Source organism: Mizuhopecten yessoensis, unplaced genomic scaffold (assembly GCF_002113885.1).
Source record: "Mizuhopecten yessoensis strain PY_sf001 unplaced genomic scaffold, ASM211388v2 scaffold2249, whole genome shotgun sequence".
Taxonomy (NCBI): domain Eukaryota; kingdom Metazoa; phylum Mollusca; class Bivalvia; order Pectinida; family Pectinidae; genus Mizuhopecten; species Mizuhopecten yessoensis.
Window position 1 is genome coordinate 173115 of NW_018404452.1, and position 22265 is coordinate 195379.

Genomic DNA, 22265 nt, shown 5'->3' on the forward strand with positions numbered 1-22265 from the left:
TGACGTACATTACATTACACCTGACGTACATAACATTCTCACATGACGTACATTACATTACACCTGACGTACATTTCATTATCACCTGATGTACATTACAGTACACCTGACGTACATTACATTATCACCTGATGTACATTACAGTACACCTGACGTACATTACATTATCACCTGACGTACATTATATTATCATCTGACGTACATTACAGTACACCTGACGTGCATTACATTATCACCTGACGTACATTACACCTGACGTACATTACATTATCACCTGACGTATATTGCATTATCACCTGACGTACATTACATTATCATTTTTACATAAAACTATCTATTAGGGTGAAACATTTGAGATTTTGGTGCCCTATAGTAATAACAGTGTCTGTCTGTCCGTCAGCATTTGCGTTTACCAGGAAATGTTCGCCCAGTTGAATTTTCATCCTTAAACAGTAAAATTAATTTTCGCCCGATACGTAGATTCTCCCTTTGCATTCAATTACTATGTTTATTATGTTGTTTTCAAATGTTCGCTGTAATGCTAAATTCGCCCTTATTTCGGAGTGTTTAAAGGCGAAAAGTAAACTGCAGCAAAAAAAGCTCGGTAAACCGTACTTGAATTACGATAAAAGATATCAGTTTAGCTAACTCAGAGAGTGATGATGATACAATCAATTTCACAATAAATTGTTTTACAGATCAGCTAGACACAGATACGTCAGATCAAGTTTCTTATGAATTTCGCCTTGTGGGCGGGGACAGAGTGAGTTATGGTCGAGTGGAAATAGCATCGAACAACAATTCGTTCCAGGCAGTGTGTCACTCAGCTTGGACCGATAATAACACAAACGTCCTCTGTCGACAACTTGGATTTGGGTGAGAATCATAAAGTATTTAAAGTTATAAGTGTCAGTCTGTTAATTGTTTAGCTATGTCAAGTTCCCCTGCCATATGTCAAAGTTACAGTTCTGTATCCATAGGTCAGAGTAATGACCTGTATTCGTAGGTCATTGCTACAGTTATGTATCCATAGGTCAGAGTTATGACCTGTATCCATATATCAAAGTTACAGTTCTGTATCCATAGGTCAGAGTAATGACCTGTATCCATAGGTCAACGTTACATTTCTGTACCCATAGGTTAGAGTAATGACCTGTATCCATAGGTTAACGTTACAGTTCTGTATCCATAGGTCAAAGTAATGACCTGTATCAATAGGTTAACGTTATAGTTATGTACCCATAGGTTAGAGTAATGACCTGTATCCGTAGGTCGTTGTTACAGTTATGTATCCATAGGTCAAAGTAAGTACCTGTATTCATAAGTCAACGTTACAGTTCTGTATCCATAGGTCAGAGTAATGACCTATGGCTACAAGGTCAAAGTAATGACCTGTATCCATAGGGCAACGTTATAGTTCTGTACCCATAGGTTAGAGTAATGACCTGTATACATTGGTCAACGTTAAAGTTCTGTATCCATAGGTCAAATTAATTACCTGTATCCATAGGTCAAAGTATGGACCTGTATCCATAGGTCAAATTAATTACCCCTATCCATAGGTTAACGTTACAGTTCTGTACCCATAGGTTAGAGTAATGACCTGTATCCATAGGTTAACGTTACAGTTCTGTATCCATAGGTCAAAGTAAGTACCTGTATTCATAAGTCAGCGTTCCAGTTCTGTATCCATAGGTCAGAGTAATGCCCTATGGCTACAAGGTCAAAGTAATGGCCTGTATCCATAGGTCAACGTTACAGTTCTGTATCCATAGGTCAGAGTAATGACCTATGGCCACAAGGTCAAAGTAATGACCTGTATCCATAGGTTAGAGTAATGACCTGTATACATTGGTCAACGTTAAAGTTCTGTATCCATAGGTCAAATTAATTACCTGTATCCATAGGTCAAAGTATGGACCTGTATCCATAGGTTAGAGTAATGACCTGTATCCATAGGTTAGAGTAATGACATGTATCCGTAGGACATTGTTACAGTTATGTATCCATAGGACAAAGTAATTACCTGTATTCATAAGTCAACGTTACAGTTCTGTATTCATAGGTCAACGTTTCAGTTTTGTACCCATAGATCGAAGTAATGACCTGTATCCATAGGTCAACGTTACAGTTCTTTATCCAAAGGTCAACGTTTCAGTTCTGTACCCATAGGTCAAAGGAATTACCTGCATTCATAAGTCAACGTTTCAGTTCTGTACCCATAGACCAAGTAAGTACCTGTATTAATAAGTCAACGTTAGAGTTCTGTATCCATAGGTCAGAGTTATGTTCTGAAGCCATAGGTCAAAGTAAGTATCTGTATCCATAGGTCAGAGTTATGTTCTGAAGCCATAGGTTAGAATAATTATCGGTATCCAAGGGTTAAAGTATTGAGCTGCATCCACAGATCATTGTTAAAATTTCGTTAAATGTGTCGATATGTCAAGGTCACAGTTCTGTATAAATACTGTAAGGTCAAAGTAAAACATTTGTATCCATAGGTCAAAGTTACAGATCCATTGATCACGTCTCATTGCCTTACATTACCTAGTCAAGAGTGTTTAAATGTCGCTGTTAATTCATTATTAAAATTACGATACGACATTATGAGAGGCACATGCTGAAGAAGACTTTCACGTTTTGAGGTGGAGAAATTCCTTTGTTTTGACTACGACCAAGTAATCAATGAATTTGAAGACGTTTACTCTTCTCATTTCAACAGATTTTATTGACATGGTGTTATGGTCAAATGGATCGAATAACAGGCAAGCTTATATGAATTCTTTCCATAGGTGGCTAGAGTATTACAATAATATTATAGAACTATAGCTAAATGTATTTTATAGATATTTTGAAATGAAAATACATAAATGTAAACGATAAAGTAATTAAAGGGAGGTAACTCACTTTTGATTATTTACAATACAACATAGGACAAACACACACCGACACAGACACACACACCCAAACAAAACATAAATATAGTTATTAATTATCTTAATTACACGTGTTCACATGAGTTACTATTTAACATTCGATACAGTTGAGTAGATAGACCAAAAGTCCATGTGCAAGTACTGCACAGGTCATCACCACCTAAACTGTGTATTAATTATTTATATGTAACTATTTAATCTACAGATTTAACCCGATATGTACATTTATCAAAAGTATAAGTAAAACATTGTGTAGAGGAGCACAAAATAATTAAATGAAAATATATATTTATTACATAATCAAATAAATTCACAACCATGTTCAACTGTTTTCATAGAAAATTACAGTTTTTTGTCAATAAAATGGCTTTCTAGATCTTGTAAAAGTTAAAACGTTTGGATTTCCCAATAAAGTAATGTATATCACGAAGCACTAGACTGTTTGTATTACCTTCACAATTAGGACAACCATGTAGTAAAATAATTTCAATATCGATATGGTTATGGTCAAGGGCATAATTACTGAGTGAGTTGAATAAATTAATCCTCAAATCATAGTAAATAGGACATTCTAACAAAAAAATTAAAGACTGTTTCCAACTCATCTGAACAAGTACATACTGGACTATCAGTTAGGTGGTCATGATGCAAATCAAACTTTAAATCACTACAATAATTTCTAAGTTGGGAAAGAATAATGTTTGCCTTTCTATCACCTTCAGTTTTGAAAATTTACTCTTCTGTAACATCTCATCTTGTTCTCCTTGTACACAATAGTCTTGATGTAGACCTTTCCATTGTTCAAGTGTTACCTTATCAATGGTTTGGTTTAATCCTGTCTATTACATCTATCCAGGTTAGAAATTTGATTAAATTGGTGGTTCCTTTTATTCTTGTACCTTTTCAAGAGTCTTCATGAATGCCTTTCCAATGTTAGTATGTAAGTCTTTTTTTTTATTTTTGAGTTTGAATTATTCAATCATGTTGACCTGAAGTTATTTTCGTGTGGCTGTTAATTTGGTTTCCTGTCTATTACATCTATCCCGGTTAGAAATTTGACTCTATTGAATGTTCCTCTACAATAGTTGATTCCCAGATTGGATATACGTTAATCTCTTTGCCATACCTATGGTTAAAGTGGGAGCTATTATTTTGTGTTTTAGCCCCCATGACATAACCACAAGGACGTTCAGGAGAGGGGAATATGGGAGGATTAGATCCAACAGTGGAGCTGTGATGTTCGAAACATTTTCTTGCAATGGTACAGAGAAGATGCTTTACGAGTGTAATATCACAGAAGCTGATTGTACCACTGATGACCAAGTGGCCATAGCATGTTCAGACGATGGTAATATATGTGTATATATTTATTATGCCATCATCTTTTTATATACTTACACACATGCACATTAGTCAACTCTGCTCGGTTTTATTGCAATCAACAACAAAAAGACTAATATAAGTCGACATTGAGCAATTTATTATTTAGATACTTAAATATTCCTTTATCACTACAGGCGAAAAGCTAGATTATTCCACACATGAGTGTCTTAATTATGTCCAATCTGTCTGATTTTCAAGAGCAAAGACACTGTCGTTGACCAGGCAGCTCAGTTGGTTATAGCAACAATATAATGGTATGAGACCCGTGGATCAAATAGCTGTTTGATCAGGCAGCTAAGTTGGTTATAGTGACAGTATACTGGTATGAGACCCAGGGATCAAATAGCTGTTTGATCAGGCAGCTTAGTTGGTTATAGTGACAGTATAATAGTATGAGACCCAGGGACCAAATAGCTGTTTGATAAGGCAGCTTAGTTGGTTATAGCGACATTATAATATTATGAGACCCAGGGATCAAAATAGCTGTTTGATCAGGCAGCTTAGTTGGTCATAGTGACAGTATAATATTATGGGAACCAGGGACCAAATAGCTGTTTGATCAGGCAGATCAGTTGGTTATAGCGACATTATAACCAACTGAGCCGCCTGATCAAACAGCTATTTGATCCACGCGTCTCATACCATTATACTGTCACTATAACCAACTTAGCTGCCTGATCAAACAGCTGTTTGATCCGGCAGCTTAGTTGGTTATAGTGACAGTATAATGGTATGAGACCCATAGACCAAATAGCTGTTTGATCAGGCAGCTCAGTTGGTTATAGCGACATTATAATATTATGAGATCCAGGGATCAAAAAGCTGTTTGATCAGGCAGCTTAGTTGGTTATAGTGACATTATAATATTATGAGACCCAGGGACCAAATAGCTGTTTGATCAGGCGGCTCAGTTGGTTATAGCGACAGTATAATGGTATGAGGCCCATGGATCAAATAGCTGTTTGATCAGGCAGCTCAGTTGGTTATAGTGACATTATAATATTATGAGACCCAGGGATCAAATAGCTGTTTGATCAGGCAGCTCAGTTGGTTATAGAGACATTATCATATTATGAGACCCATGGACCAAATAGCTGTTTGATCAGGCAGCTTAGTTGGTTATAGAGACAGTATAATGGTATGAGACCCATGGATCAAACAGCTGTTTGATCAGGCAGTTTAGTTGGTTATAGTGACAGTATAATGATATGAGACCCATGGATCAAATATCTGTTTGATCAGGCAGCTTAGTTGGTTATAGTGACAGTATAATGGTATGAGACCCAGGGATCAAATAGCTGTTTGATCAGGCAGCTCAGTTGGTTATAGAGACATTATAATATTATGAGACCCATGGATCAAATAGCTGTTTGATCAGGCAGCTCAGTTGGTTATAGCGACATTATAATATTATGAGACCCAGGGATCAAATAGTTGTTTGATCAGGCAGCTCAGTTGGTTATAGCGACAGTATAATGGTATGAGACCCATGGATCAAATAGCTGTTTGATCAGGGAACTTAGTTTGTTATAGTGACAGTATAATAATATGAGACCCAGGGACCAAATAGCTGTTTGATCAGGCAGCTTAGTTGGTTATAGTGACATTGTAATATTATGAGACCCATGGATCAAATAGCTGTTTGATCAGGGAACTTAGTTTGTTATAGTGACAGTATAATAATATGAGACCCAGGGACCAAATAGCTGTTTGATCAGGCAGCTTATTTGGTTATAGTGTCAGTATAATTATATGAGATCAAGGGGATCAAATAGCTGTTTGATCAGGCAGCTCAGTTGGTTATAGTGACAGTATAATGATATTAGACCCAGGGATCAAATAGCTGTTCACTGTTCTCTAGTTACAAATAGTCATGATGTGACAGCAGTTGTATCTTCATCTCTCTTCTTAACCATTTTATTTTTTATTTTTTCATCTCTCTTCTGAACCATTTTATATTTTATTTATTAACATATCATTATTTCATGACAGTATGCATCGCTGGTGAGAAGGCCTGTGTCTCCCCCGGTGATATGACTAAACCTTCTAATGCTACCTGTGTCAAGGCAGAGAAGTGGTGTGACGGCATTGTAGACTGTCCACAAGCTGAGGACGAGCATTACTGTGGTAATTATTATCTCCCCTTACATGTTTATTCTAAAAATGTTTGTTTCTGATATTTATAGTTTAGTTGGGCCATGGTTATATTTTTATTTTCTATGAATGTATTCATTTGTTTAAAGAAATGCATCTTTTAACATTTTTAATGGTATGGAACACAGGTCCATTGCCAATATATTCTCCAAAATGAACAAAACATGATTGAACGGAACTGTATACCATGATCAATGATAAAACGATGCATTTTAATCCTCATCTTAATGTTAATACAGCAAAGGTAGCATTTTTATCGTTCCTTAAAGTCGAATTTCGTTTATAATAAACTTACAAAATCATGCTGAATTGCAAGGCTACCAGTTCCACCAGATTACAAACGTCGACTGAAAACCGTTTTGAAATTAACATCAAAATTTGCATTTTGACACCATGTGATTAATTGTCCTTGGTTACTGATTAAACAGTTTGGCAGACCCAAACATTTTCTGATTGGAAAGGATTCACTAATACTGCGTTAGAACAACATTTTAATTTGTTAGGTTTATCTAAGGACTGGTTGGTAGGTTTATCTAAGGACTGGTTGGTAGGTTTATCTAAGGACTGGTTGGTAGGTTTATCTAAGGATTGGTTGGTAGGTTTATCTAAGGATTGGTTGGTAGGTTTATCTAAGGATTGGTTGGTAGGTTTATCTAAGGACTGGTTGGTAGGTTTATCTAAGGATTGGTTGGTAGGTTTATCTAAGGATTGGTTGGTAGGTTTATCTAAGGATTGGTTGGTAGGTTTATCTAAGGATTGGTTGGTAGGTTTATCTAAGGATTGGTTGGTAGGTTTATCTAAGGATTGGTTGGTAGGTTTATCTAAGGATTGGTTGGTAGGTTTATCTAAGGATTGGTTGGTAGGTTTATCTAAGGATTGGTTGGTAGGTTTATCTAAGGACTGGTTGGTAGGTTTATCTAAGGACTGGTTGGTAGGTTTATCTAAGGACTGGTTGGTAGGTTTATCTAAGAACTGGTTTCTTGGTTTATCTAAGGGGACTGGTTTCAAGGTTTATCTTAGCACTGGTTGGTAGGTTTACCAATAACTGGTTGGTAGGTTAAACAAGGACTGGTTTCAAGGTTTATCTTAGGACTGGTTGGTAAATAAACCAAGGACTGGTTTCAAGGTTTGCCTTAGGACTGGTTGGTTGGTTGGTTAACCAAGGACTGGTTTCAAGGTTTGTCTTAGGACTGGTTGGTAGGTTAACCAAGAACTGGTCTCAAGGTTTATCTTAGGACTTGTTGGTAGGTTAAATAAGAACTGGTTTCTAAGTTAATCTTTGGACTGGTTGTTAGGTTAACCAAGGACTTGTTTCTATTTTGACACACATTTACTCAGAACTTTGATGAGAACAAGATTTTGCCACATGAACTAGACTAACTCACATAACCTGGAGTTTAAATAGTATCATTAGAAATGGAAATTCAAAGCATCATTAATCAATGTCAAAACATGATAGCAAGGAATTCTAAGTTTGTTTCTGTCTGTCAGTTCATACATGTGGATATCTTTTAATCCATTTGAGTTTTCATCACACGATACAAACATTTTGAGAACTTTGTGTTTTGTAGCTAACTGCAGTAGTGCACATGAATATGAGTGTGACAACCACAGGTGCATGCCCTTGTCTAAGCGATGTGACGGTAACAACGATTGTGGGGACTGGTCCGACGAGTTCTCCTGTGGTAAGTATGTAGATGTGTTCACTACCCCGTCATCGATACTACAGAGGCTATGCTAACTTTCACTCTCTGAACCACTGGAATATGTCATAAAAGGAGCAAAGGTTCAGTATGCGCCACCTTGTGGATGACACAAGACAGGTTTGATCCTTTGATGTACATCAAANTAATTCACCGATCACATTACTTCTTTGAACCCATATTTAATCAATGGATTGTCATATAACACACATTGCTATTGATGACAAACTTAAACAAGACCGGTTAGGCTTTATGTAAGTTTGTCAGCCATAGAAATGTGTGTTACAGGACCATAACAACATTTGCTAAAATATTCATTACTTTTATTTACATTTTGATATAGAAGTTATGCTTTATTTAGTTATTTCGAACAGTCTTTGAACAGCAAATTAAGTGTTGACAACAATGAAATTGATGACGTCACAATATAGATTGACAACGTCACAATAGCGAATGTTGTTATAGTCTCATAACAACATTTGCCTTCTAAATGCATTGCAATGGAAGAATGCATAGCAAATGTAAATATGTTTATATAATGAAATTAAAATTAATAGAATTGTCGTTGTTTTATTTTACAGTAAGAATCAACAACGACTATACAGTAGAGGTAAACCATGTTGGCGACTGGTTACACATTTGCATGCCTGAGCAGGACACGAGGTTGGCTGGGTATCTATGTGCTCTTGCCACTTCAGGGTGAGTATTGCACAACAGGTGATAAAGAACAGCACGATATCTGATACAGCACGTTATTTACAGTATGATATCAAATATAATGCAATACCAGTTAAAATGGTGGTCGGGTGGCGCAGTGGAAAGTGCACTCACCCTTCACCAAGGTGGCCAAAAATCGATTATCTTACAAGACGTTAACAGGTACGGGGACACCTGCCCGAACACGTGGGGTTTATCCGGGTACTCCGCTTTCCTTTAACAATAAGAAGCCCTGCGCGATAATATCCGGGCCAACAAAAGTGAATATTATAAGTTGATAAAACTTGTTTTATAATTGTTATAAAATTTAAAAAAGTCTCTTGACGTTTGCTCATATTTTATTTTTAATTAAATGTTACTACATATTGCTGGAATATCATGAAATTAATTAAAATATACATTTACTTATTTGTTGGTGACAGGGCGTTTTTGTCGTTCCCCGAGTCTGCAATTAACAGCAGCAGCACGGTGACCATGGACTACACAACTGACAGTGAGGGTACCATCCGTAGTCACACCATACAACCCACAAGGTGAGCTAGCCTCTTCATACACTCACTGCATTTGTCTAATGGTAAAATATCATACAAAACATGTTAACTTTCATTATTTTAAATTTAACTTTGATATACGTATGAGTTTAGCATTTAAGGTTTTTTTTCTGAATTTAAACTACAGATTAAATTCAATTTAAAAGTTTATGTTTGAAAATAAGTTCAAATGTTACAAAATTAAAATTTAAGATTTGAATTTAAAATATTTATTCTTCGTATTTTAAATAGAAATTATAAAAGTTGAATTGAACCAAGTTTGTGTGCCTTTGAAGGTCAAAGCAGGGTCAAGCGAGATATCCAATTATGTGAAATTCTTGTTATTCTAGTGGTTCCAGTGACTGTATTGTATTGAAGCTCCAATGTAAACCTCAAGGTCAGTATGTTTCCCCTCAAGGTCGGTATTTCCCACTCAAGGTCGATAATTTTTAATTTTAATTTAATTTTCATTTATTTTTCATTTTTGTCTTTGGATTCATAAAATCGTTATTTTGAATTCCATTACATCTAGTTTCAATTGCTGTATTTTCAAATAGATATTCAGCATTTGTATTCAAATAAATCATTTTGATAGCCTTGCTTTGAAAAGACTGCTCTAGGAGAGTTTGATAAACAAATATAACTGATTCATTTTACAGAGAGGTCCTATTTAAATGTTTGGACTATTATGGAATCAAACACTTTCACGACAATGTTACAAAAAAGCAAACAAATCAATAGATTTTTGAGAAGGTTGCTTAAAAGTAAATTCATCTCACATCTAAAAATAAACGCATATACAAGGCCAAAGTTGTGTTTGCTCTTTAGTCTGAAAACTAATACATTTGTGTGAGAACCTTATAACATAAACCACACAGTAACTCTCCCCTCAAAATCGCATAACAAGACCACACCTCGTACGCTTCTACGAAATAATACATAAACAATACCACACCTCTTACGCTTCTACGAAATAATACATAAACAAGACCACACCGCGGACGCTTCTACGAAATAATACATAAACAATACCACACCTCTTACGCTTCTACGAAATAATACATAAACAGGACCATACCTCGTACGCTTCTACGAAATAATACACAAACAATACCACACCTCGGACGCTTCTACGAAATAATACCTAAACAAGACCACACCTCGTACGCTTCTGCGAAATAATACACAAACAAATTACAGTAAAATCAAGTCCACACCTCGTACGCTTCTACGAAATAATACATAAACAGGACCATACCTCGTACGCTTCTACGAAATAATAAATAAACAAGACCACACCTCGGACGCTTCTACGAAATAATACAAAAACAAGACCACACCTCGTACGCTTCTGCGAAATAATACACAAACAAATTACAGTAAAATCAAGTCCACACCTCGTACGCTTCTACGAAATAATAAATAAACAAGACCACACCTCGTACGCTTCTGCGAAATAATACACAAACAAATTACAGTAAAATCAAGTCCACACCTCGTACGCTTCTACGACTACGAAATAATACACAAACAAGACCACAGCTCGGACGATTCTACGAAATAATACACAAACAAGACTACTCCTCAGACGCTTCTACGAAATAATACATAAACAATACCACACCTCTTACGCTTCTACGAAATAATACATAAACAAGACAACACCTCGGACGCTTCTACGAAATAATAAATAAACAAGACCACACCTCGGACGCTTCTACGATATAATACACAAACAGGACCACACCTCGGACGCTTCTACGATATAATACACAAACAGGACCACACCTCGGACGCTTCTACGAAATAATAAATAAACAAGACCACACCTCGTACGCTTCTGCGAAATAATACACAAACAAATTACAGTAAAAACAAGACCACACCTCGTACGCTTCTACGATATAATACATAAACAAGACCACACCTCGGACGCTTCTACGATATAATACATAAACAAGACCACACCTCGGAAGCTTCTACGAAATAATACACAAACAAGAACACACCTCAGACGCTTCTACGAAATATTACATAAACAAGACCACACCTCGGACGCTTCTACGATATAATACACAAACAGGACCACACCTCGGACGCTTCTACGATATAATACACAAACAAGACCACCCCTCGTACGCTTCTACGAAATAATACACAAACAAGCCCACCCCTCAGACGCTTCTACGAAATATTACATAAACAAGACCACACCTCGGACGCTTCTACGAAATAATAAATAAACAAGACCACACCTCGTACGCTTCTGCGAAATAATACACAAACAAATTACAGTAAAATCAAGAGCACACCTCGTACGCTTCTACGAAATAATAAATAAACAAGACCACACCTCGTACGCTTCTACGAAACAATACATAAACAAGACCACACCTCGGAAGCTTCTACGAAATAATACACAAACAAGTTACAGTACACCTCGGACGCTTCTACGAAATAATACGTAAACAAGACCACACCTCGTACGCTTCTGCGAAATAATACACAAACAAATTACAGTAAAAACAAGACCACACCTCGTACGCTTCTGCGAAATAATACACAAACAAATTACAGTAAAAACAAGACCACACCTCGGACGCTTCTACGATATAATACATAAACAAGACCACACCTCGGACGCTGCTACGAAATAATACACAAACAAGACCACACCTAGGACGCTTCTACGATATAATACATAAACAAGACCACACCTCGTACTCTTCTACGATATAATACACAAACAAGACCACACCTCAGACGCTTCTACGATATAATGCACAAACAAGAGCACACCTCGGACGCTTCTACGAAATAATAAATAAACAAGACCACACCTCGTACGCTTCTGCGAAATAATACACAAACAAATTACAGTAAAAACAAGACCATACCTCGTACGCTTCTACGAAATAATAAATAAACAAGACCACACCTCGGACGCTTCTACGAAATAATACAAAAACAAGACCACACCTCAGACGCTTCTACGATATAATACATAAACAAGACCACACCTCGTGCGCTTCTACGAAATAATACACAAACAAGCCCACCCCTCAGACGCTTCTACGAAATATTACATAAACAAGACCACACCTCGGACGCTTCTACGAAATAATAAATAAACAAGACCACACCTCGTACGCTTCTACGAAACAATACATAAACAAGACCACACCTCGGAAGCTTCTACGAAATAATACACAAACAAGTTACAGTACACCTCGGACGCTTCTACGAAATAATAAATAAACAAGACCACACCTCGTACGCTTCTGCGAAATAATACACAAACAAATTACAGTAAAAACAAGACCATACCTCGTACGCTTCTACGAAATAATAAATAAACAAGACCACACCTCGGACGCTTCTACGATATAATACATAAACAAGACCACACCTCGTACTCTTCTACGATATAATACACAAACAAGACCACACCTCGGCCGCTTCTACGAAATAATACATAAACAATACCACACCTCTTACGCTTCTACGAAATAATACATAAACAGGACCACGCCTCGGACGCTTCTACGAAATAATACATAAACAATACCACACCTCTTACGCTTCTACGAAATAATACATAAACAGGACCATACCTCGTACGCTTCTACGAAATAATACCTAAACAAGACCACACCTCGTACGCTTCTGCGAAATAATACACAAACAAATTACAGTAAAAACAAGACCATACCTCGTACGCTTCTACGAAATAATACACAAACAAATTACAGTAAAATCAAGTCCACACCTCGTACGCTTCTACGAAATAATACACAAACAAGTTACAGTAAAAACTAGACCACATCTCGCACGCTAATAATAATGATTACTGTTAAAAACATTAGTCATGCTTTACCCTATCCATAATCATTATTATTAGTGAAATAAGATTTGGAACTTTAATGGCTTGAAAACTATTAAATTGATACTAATTGGTTTTTAAATTATTACTATATTTGAAATCCAAGATGGCTACTTGGCCACCTTATTATGTGAAGATAAAAATGGCTCCTGTAAAGAATTGAAAGCTAAGCTGATGAGCAGCAACGCAATTTGAAGTAGGTGAATCGCCCTTCAAAGCAGTCAATATTACTCCAACTTTTTGTGTGTTTTAACGGCTAGGAACTCCATAACCTAATTGTTGACGTCATCAACGTCATATTTGAAGCGTTGAATACTTCTGACTCTCCGTAGACAGATTGCCGTGTTATACTACATTGATTTCAAAAAAACCGATTGCTAAATATGACGATTTAATGCCTATGAGATTACGTAGCATATTTAAAAAATTGTAAATATAATTATTGATATGTAAACTGAAAGCAGTCCAACGCTAAGTGGTCATATGTTTTAAACTTAAAAAGTAACTCTCACTTTTGAAGAAAAAAAGGCAAACTTAAAAATTAACTTTGAGTTTAAAAGTGTAAGTGATTACATTTTTAAATGAATTTTTCTAGATTGACCTTGATTGTTCACTGTGCATATGTGTATAAAACAGTATATAATTATGTATATAAAAACAGTATATAATTATGTATATACAAACAGTATATAATTATGTATATAAAAACAGTATATTATTATGGATATAGAAACAGAACATAATTATGTATATAAAAACAGTATATAATAATGTGTGTAGTAGTTTTTCAGCTGTATACACTTTAACGCAAAAAATAAAAAGTGGAGCTGAACAGTCATTATTTCTTTTGAAAATTCTTCTTTCATTTAATATGCCAACTGATTTCCAGCACTTGCACAATTTTATTTGATACAGAGTGTGGAGCCTCGGCGTTGTCACCAGTGGAGAGGGTTATAAATGGGTACGATACACCCCTTGGATTTTACCCTTCCATGCTTTCCTTACACAAAACGGATAGGGGACACTGGTGCGGAGCTTCACTCATCGGCCCTAAGCATGTGCTCACCGCTGCCCACTGTGTGGAGTAAGTACACCATTCACCTCCTAGGGTATATGGAATAGCCGTGGCACGAAAGAATACTTTGATTTTACTTGAACAATCAGATATAAAGTCATAAACAGCTCTAAACTGGAGAGGTCGTGTGCAATTTAGTATCATAATATGAAAGTGGAAGGAAATTAATCATCCCCTATATAGAGAGAGAACGCTCGGCAGAGCCACGGATAAGACAATCAATATATCCCCTCCCGGGTTGGAGTTTTCTTCGTAACACCCTCAAGGTAGGAGAAAATTCCATTATTTTCATTCATAAAGCATTCACATTCTTTCCTTTCCGCGATATTACTGGTTTTGCTTATAACTAAATAGTCAGCAGTATTGTATGAGACTTAACTCATTTGAAGCAAGATGAGATATATCACTTGCATAGATATAATTTAAGACCACCGTCATCAAATCACTGCTGTTCAAATCATCTTTAGTTCGTGGACCGTCTGTCTATCCATCGTCAATCTTTTAACAGTTCTTGCTATCACTATTCTCAAGAACAACTTGATGAATCTTTCTCTAATTTCAATGTTCAAAGTTCTCCTTGGTCTTTACTTTACATGTTATACTGTGAGACTCATCAGAAAAGCATGATGGCTGCTTGTATTTTTACAGCTTTAGGTTTTAGTTGCTATATTTCTGAAAAAGTACTTGACAGGTCTTTTTCAAATTCTATTTCTAGTCAGCCATTCTGGATTATGACAGTTGTAGATTGTTATCGCTATTTCTCAGGAAATACATAACAGATCTTTCTCTAATTTCATACGTAGGTTTATCTTTTTTCGACTGACTAATAAACGAGATTGCTGTCTGTCAGACATCTTGAATTTTGAAATTTGAAGTTTATCAAATTATCACTGTTACTCAAGAACTTCTTGACAAATCTTCCTCTAATTCCATACCAAGGTTCCCTGTGTCCCAGAGTTGTGCATTATTTTTGATCAACAAAAAATGGCTGTTGGGCAGCCATCTTGGATTTTGAAAATTCGTTTGTTATGGCTATTTCTCAAATTAGATACTTTCATGTCGGCTGAATGACCGAATTACAAGTTATCATTTGGAGTTGGACCCCTTGATTATGTCACATGATTTACGCGCAAACATAAATGGAGCGCTGGTTTTATCAATTTATTCACATTTCTACATCTGACACATCATGTTCAATAGGGGTACCTTTTCTAACCCCTTGCCAAGCTACATGTATAACTAATTGACGAAATTGATTGCGCTTGGAAGTAAAATAAATGAATTACATTCAAACCAACTTGCATTGTACTTGGATAATTGAAATACTGCTTAATTTGAACGAAAATACAATACCGGCTAGTTTTCGATAATTTTTGGCTTCATTTTACTCCCAGTGACCAATAATTACAAAAACCCAATATTGGTTAAATTGGTAGCTCCCCTGGTCGTCTTCATTGGCTCGAATGAATGTCAAGGTAAGATAAAGTAGGTGTTTACGGGTGTTTATTACAAACCTATTGTATCACATTCCATTAGCGTCTATTACAAACGGTGTTGTTATTGTGACTTCCCTAAGGGCCATCTAGAAAACACGACTCGATTGATTATCAAGCAAAGGTAGGAAAAACCCAAAAGCAATGTAGCTAATTCTGTGTTGATTATAAATGCCAAATAGCAGATTAAGAACAATGATGAACTATATGTTTTTCATTTATGATCCCCGTACCACTGCACTGCCGAAATCTGTAACCATTGTTTTTTCAGGCATGATTAAAGTTTTAACTAGTCATTTCTAAAAATAAGAATACCAGCCCTTGTGGGGACTCATATGCAAACAAATAAAGATTAAATCAACAAAATATAATCAACAACAGTGTCTCAGTGTGAACAGTCAGCACAGTGAGACCATGGTCTTCCTATATTTATACTATCACTCTAAACAATTGAGCTACCAGGTCAATGGAAGCTTTCTGACCCAACTCATCCTGGATATACAGGAGTTACGCTCACTTTCGCTCTCTACGCCCCTGGAAGATGTCATAGAAAAATTGAAGGCACGAAGATAGCTGTTTGATTGGTGTCAGGTAAAAAAAAAAACTTAACAATCGCTAGGCTGGTAACTGTCCTTTGAAGATTACAAAGGAGAAACGGCCGACTTCAGAGCCTGTCAATTTTTACCGTTACGTGACCGCGAGATTATTTGGATGTACATCAAAGGATCGAACTAGTATTCTTGTCTCATCAACAAGGTGGCGCACACTGAGCCATTAATTTTGCTATGACATATTCCAGGGGTGTAGATAAAATCCTGGATATGAGGATGGACCCAACTGTGCTACAGTAATATAAAAAGGGAATTAGTGGAGATTATTATCTATACGAAAAACCACAGTGCGGTGAGACTAGGTGCCTTGTGGTCTAAGAAACAAGATTCGTGTGTTTATGGTTCAAACTGACCTTCATCACATACATAACGTTGAGATATTCATATTTTAACCACAAAAGGTGGGGGGGAAAAGAACTAAACTCAAAAACAAATGAAGCTTGTCACAATAAATTCCAAAATGCCCTTTTTGTTGTTGTTTTAAGAATAAAATTTGTTACATTAGGCTAGGCGTGACCCATTAAACTTATTTTGATCAGCCCTTATTAATTTCCCAATGCAAAAAAAATAAACATTTTGTATAAATAAATTGCCATCAATATAAGTGCTTTAGATATATCCACTGGCAAAGTTTCTCAATAAACTGCAAATGAAGAGATTTTTTTTCCTGCTAACAATCTACAATTTAGGGGGAGTTATCTCCCATTAAATGAACGACTAATTAGGTATAGTAAGCTCCCATCAATAAACTGAAAACTAAGTCGAGTTACCGCCCTTTGATATTATGGCTATTATTAATGAGGTATAGATCATTCTCATCAAAATTCCGACACTTAAATGAGTTGTAACCACTCCTACCCCCATTACGACTGGCTTAATAGGTTACCGCCAATTAATAAACAAACGTTTATTACGCTATTGATATTGCAATACATATCTTCTATTCATGAACACTGTTATATTGCTCAGCAATGTCCTTTATTGTTAGCATTCTAACATTTTTTACTGTGTGTTGCCTAACGATATGGGTTCCTCCAAACAATTAGCTACTTAATTAGAGGAATCGCCTCCAATCAAATAGATTGCCAAATAGGAATAGATAACTACCACCAAAGTATTGCTGATTCAGTGGAGTTTCCTTCCATAAAGATATTGGTAATTAACTTAAATTTCTCCATTAATGAACTGCTAATTAAGTGTTTCATCTCCCATCAAGCTACTTCTAATTAAGTGAGTTACCTTCCAATAACATACTGCTTAGTAAATGTAGCTAACATTCATCAACATACTGTCAATTAAATGGACACACTTCGTCATTAAACTGCTAGTCAAGTGCTGCTAACCTCCATAAAAAATATTGCTTATTAAATGTTTTAATTCGCATTATACTGTATGTAATCAAGTGTCAATGACATTGAATATCGCATTCTCAAAAACTAGAATAGTGACAACGAGATTAAAACTCTCAGTTAATGACATAGTCAATTACATTGGAATTAATATCACACAAGAAAAAATGGTTTCAAGAGAAATCATGAGAGTGTTTATCCATTAAAAATCAATATTAGTGACTTAAACCATGATATTAGGACCAAGCCCGTCAATATTGATTCAATTACAATATCTAAATACTGTGTTGAAAGCATGGAGGTTACTCTCAAGAAAACGAAAACCTTTACGATCAGAAAATTGAAGTGAACACTCTTAACTTAGACTTTATATGTAAAATGTACGTGTGAGGCTTCCAAATAGAAAACAAACTATTACCAGAAGAATTGTTTTGATATTCTTATAGGAAGAGCTACAATGCTAAACCACAACAGGGAGAAGAAACAACCGTGAAATTTCACGCATATGAACGATAGGTATTTTCATATCTTAAGAAATAACAACTAAAACGAAAAAAAAAATTTGAGGTAGAGAAATTGGTGGACATTGATGGATAGTAATCTTGATTCAATGTTTCATTCAAATTTGGAATACATTTTTGTGTGAATTCGGAAGAAAAGAAAATGGCAAATGTCCTTTGAAGGATCTCTGTCCCACTGCACTGCGCACTTTAATTTCCGTTTGGATATACCACAGTAGGGCCAGGACACTTTAATATACCACAGTTAGGCCAGGGCACTTTAATATACCACAGTTAGGCCAGGACACTTTAATATACCACAGTAGGGCCAGGACACTTTAATATACCGCAGTAGGGCCAGGACACTTTAATATACCACAGTAGGGCCAGGATACTTTAATATATCACAGTAGGGCCAGGACACTTTACTATACCACAGTAGGGCCAGGGTGCTGCCGTTGACAAGACAGCTTAAGTGGTTAGTGCGATACAATATGAAGTCCAGGGTTCGAATTCCGGTCTAAATTCTCTGATGTTTTTCCACAGTTACAGTTTTTGACAATGGTACAAGGCCCCTTAAGTACAAAAACACAAGTAAAAAACAAGCATCTCGAAAGAGTCATTCCGTGAATTTTATTTTTAAAACAACTGTTGTTATACTTGCAGTGATTATGAGGAGGGCTTGTATTACCTACTAGGAGGAGCTGTACAGATTGACAAATTTCATACACAAGGAAAAGAAATGCATATTGCGAAAGTGACTCTACATCCAGACGTCATCCTTTCTAACAATGAAATACAAAACGATTTTGCTCTCATAGAGTTGACTTCGCCTGTGGACGAATCAACATACCTCAGCTCCGTTTGCTTACCACCGTCAACAACAGATATCTACTCATACCATTCCTGTTTTGTTCTTGGCTGGGGTGCAACGGAATATGGTAGTAGTAAGTATACAAGTCCGTATAACGTTTGGTAATTATACCCTCCGCAACGAAGTTAGGGGGTATACTGGGATCAGGTTGTCCGTCCGTCCGTCCGTCCGTCTGTGGACGCAATGTAGTAACGTGTACTCCCCTAAACGTCTGGAAGGATTACAATGAAATTTGCTGATAAGAATCCTTGCAGCTTGCAGATGTGCGTAATGTTCTTTTCATAGGGATATCTCCCGATATGGCCATTGGTTCATAAACCTTCTCTAGACCATTACATTGTATAGAAAACGAACTTTTTTATTTATTTTTTCAATTCCTTCCAAATTTGGTATTGTTATACTAGAAGCAATAATCTTTAACATACATAATGGGTTTCCTTGTCAGGTTTCAGCATTCCGCGTTTTGAAGGTCAAAGGTCACGAATGAATTACGTTACTGAAATGGCTAAATATTTCGGAAACGAAAGGCATTTTGTATACACATATATATTAAAATTTGGAAACAGTAGATATTTTGTATACACATATAATAAGAGTATTGTATCCAATTATACAGGCTTTTATTATGACAAACTTCCAAGGTTATGAGGTCAAAGGTCGAAGGTCACAGATGCATTATGTTACTGAAACGGCTAATTATCACAGAAATGGTAGGTATTTTGTGTACACGTAACTTGAAGTGATTGTAGCATTGATGCAAAACTTCATTGTGACGAAATTCCGAGGTCATTAAGTCAAAGGTCACAGAAGTGGTGTTTTTCTTTTCCATTGGTCTGTCGATACGACATCTGAGGTTAGACTTTTTCATGACCCTTGATCCTTGACCCTACAGGGGGCAACGAGCAGCCGGAATGCGGGGGTATTAGTTAGCCCATAGGCGACAGTTCTAGTTTACTAAGAGTTTTGCATATCACAAATATGTCTTCACTGTGATGCTCATTGTTATGGGTCTAGCGGTGATATTTCCTCATAGACTTTAACATCAATGACATTTTGCAGAAAGGATCTATGGTCAAAAGCAATCCAAACTTGTGATGTATATTGATTTAAGCATCAAGGAGCATGAGGGGCCATGCCAAATGGGGTCGAATTTACTAAAATGTCTTCTGGCCTCTTCATGGATGGAAAAGTTCTTATAAATAAAAGGTGAATGTCATTACGCCAAGATCGTCCATTCTCCCCTCAGGAAGATAGGAAGTTTCTCTAGTTTATAAACGGAAATAACCTATTTGGGTATATTATGTTTATTTTCAGTAGGAAAGAATTCAAATTGTACTGTAATCACACCATATGATGACACAATGATGCGAAAGTGTAACCCTGACTGAACAGTACGACCTGGGGGTTGGTCCTAAAGTGTCAAAAAATAGTGGCTTTATTTCTTTTAGTTAAGACCTAGAAATGATTTAATCCAATTCCCTTCTTGGATAGAAAGGTCCAAAGGCGCTTTAAAAAGATATGGAACTTCATCACCCACTGGGTCCGCCATTACTCCTTGGGAAGGAGGTAAATCTTACTACAGTGTAAATGGAGAAATTTCAACTAGTCAAGCAGGAGAATCCTTTAAAAAGCGCATTGATGGATTCCATAAACATTTTTAAAAATCAAAATAATATCATTCAATTATATTAGAAAGGAAGGTCCTAAGGTGCCTTGTCAATTTCAATTTTTCTTTTTTTTTTTGCTTTTTTTTTAGAAAACAAATGAACCGATTTGTTGATACTATTTGGAAGAGATACATAAGCGAAATAATTCATGTTGAACACTGACTTATAAGTTGCTGTATTATAGTAGCTGTTTTTGTCTCTGATAGATATACGTACGTAAATGATAGTTTAGGGAACGTTGGTAACATCCCCTATCTAAAACTAATAAGTATATATAGACATCACCTAATATTTTAACAAGTTTTAAAGACATTTTGCACCTATTGTCATTTCTTAATTTATATTACAAATAATTTCCATTTTGAACTTCGTCATGGAAGAACGAAGGTTTATGTTAGCCTTTGGCTTATCGCTCTAGTTATATCCTCATGTCTTATTAATTCTACCACTGACTATGTTCTCTTTACATACAGTCCCCAACCACCTGAAGATGTTACAAGTAGACCTGCTAACAGAAGATGACATTGAACGCTGTCATGACATTGTCAAAATTAAGTACGGCTTCGTGCCGGCCAATGGTATATGTGTGGACACGAGAGAGAAACACTCTCCAATATGTTTTGTAAGTACTTGGCAACACATGGTTTGGGAAACCCTGTCCTCAATGTATTTTGTCTTTCTTTGTGTAGCATTTTGAAATGGACTTGGCTATATAACAAATGATTCGTTGTGAAATAATTATGAAGTAATAATACTACTTCAAGAAAAATCAGGAACACTTCAAGCCAGTAGGTTGGTGTTATCAATATGATTTAGAAAGGAGTGTTATACTCTGCAAAATAGAAACATGCCCTGAAGTAGTAATTTGACAAGTCATAGAATGCTATGAAATGTATCTACAAGGGAAAATCTGAAATACAAATATAACTCAACAATTGACATAGGGTCCTAATTTTACGGTATTAAAATCTTCATATGATTTATGTGACACATACAGATAGTCATAATATTCATTTCATAACTACAAGATAAGTTGATATAGCAAGAAAGTGTTCTGCAAAGGGGAAAATCAAAGATATAAAATGCCTGAAACTCTTGTAGAAATAATAAATCCAAATTTTAGGAAATTCTTATCGTCATATGATGCACATGATGATTACAGATTTTAGATAATTTGGGTCTAGTTGCATTCACAGAAACATGTTTACGGATAGATCAATGGACGGATAGCATTAGATAGCAAAACACAACAACAGCAACAGAAAAGATACCAAAACAAAACAACAGCAAAAGACGTCATACAACAAAACAACAACAGCAACCACAACAGAGATACTAAAACACTACAACAACAACAACTAAAGAGATACCAAAACACAACAACAGCAAT

The 22265-nt window shown here is 36.0% G+C and overlaps 1 protein-coding gene across 1 annotated transcript in view; it reads left to right on the forward strand.

Moving 5' to 3' along the window:
• LOC110445369 overlaps positions 1-22265 on the forward strand; it is a gene marked incomplete at its 5' end in the record, with an annotated part of 208636 nt that overhangs the window by 171763 nt on the left and 14608 nt on the right. Inside the window, 10 exons of the mRNA XM_021489943.1 lie at positions 699-876; positions 4100-4284; positions 6312-6446; positions 8045-8158; positions 8758-8875; positions 9316-9426; positions 9774-9820; positions 14222-14390; positions 19001-19281; positions 21349-21497. Coding sequence (XP_021345618.1) covers positions 699-876; positions 4100-4284; positions 6312-6446; positions 8045-8158; positions 8758-8875; positions 9316-9426; positions 9774-9820; positions 14222-14390; positions 19001-19281; positions 21349-21497 — 1487 coding nt within the window. The remainder of the gene's footprint in view (positions 1-698; positions 877-4099; positions 4285-6311; positions 6447-8044; positions 8159-8757; positions 8876-9315; positions 9427-9773; positions 9821-14221; positions 14391-19000; positions 19282-21348; positions 21498-22265) is intronic.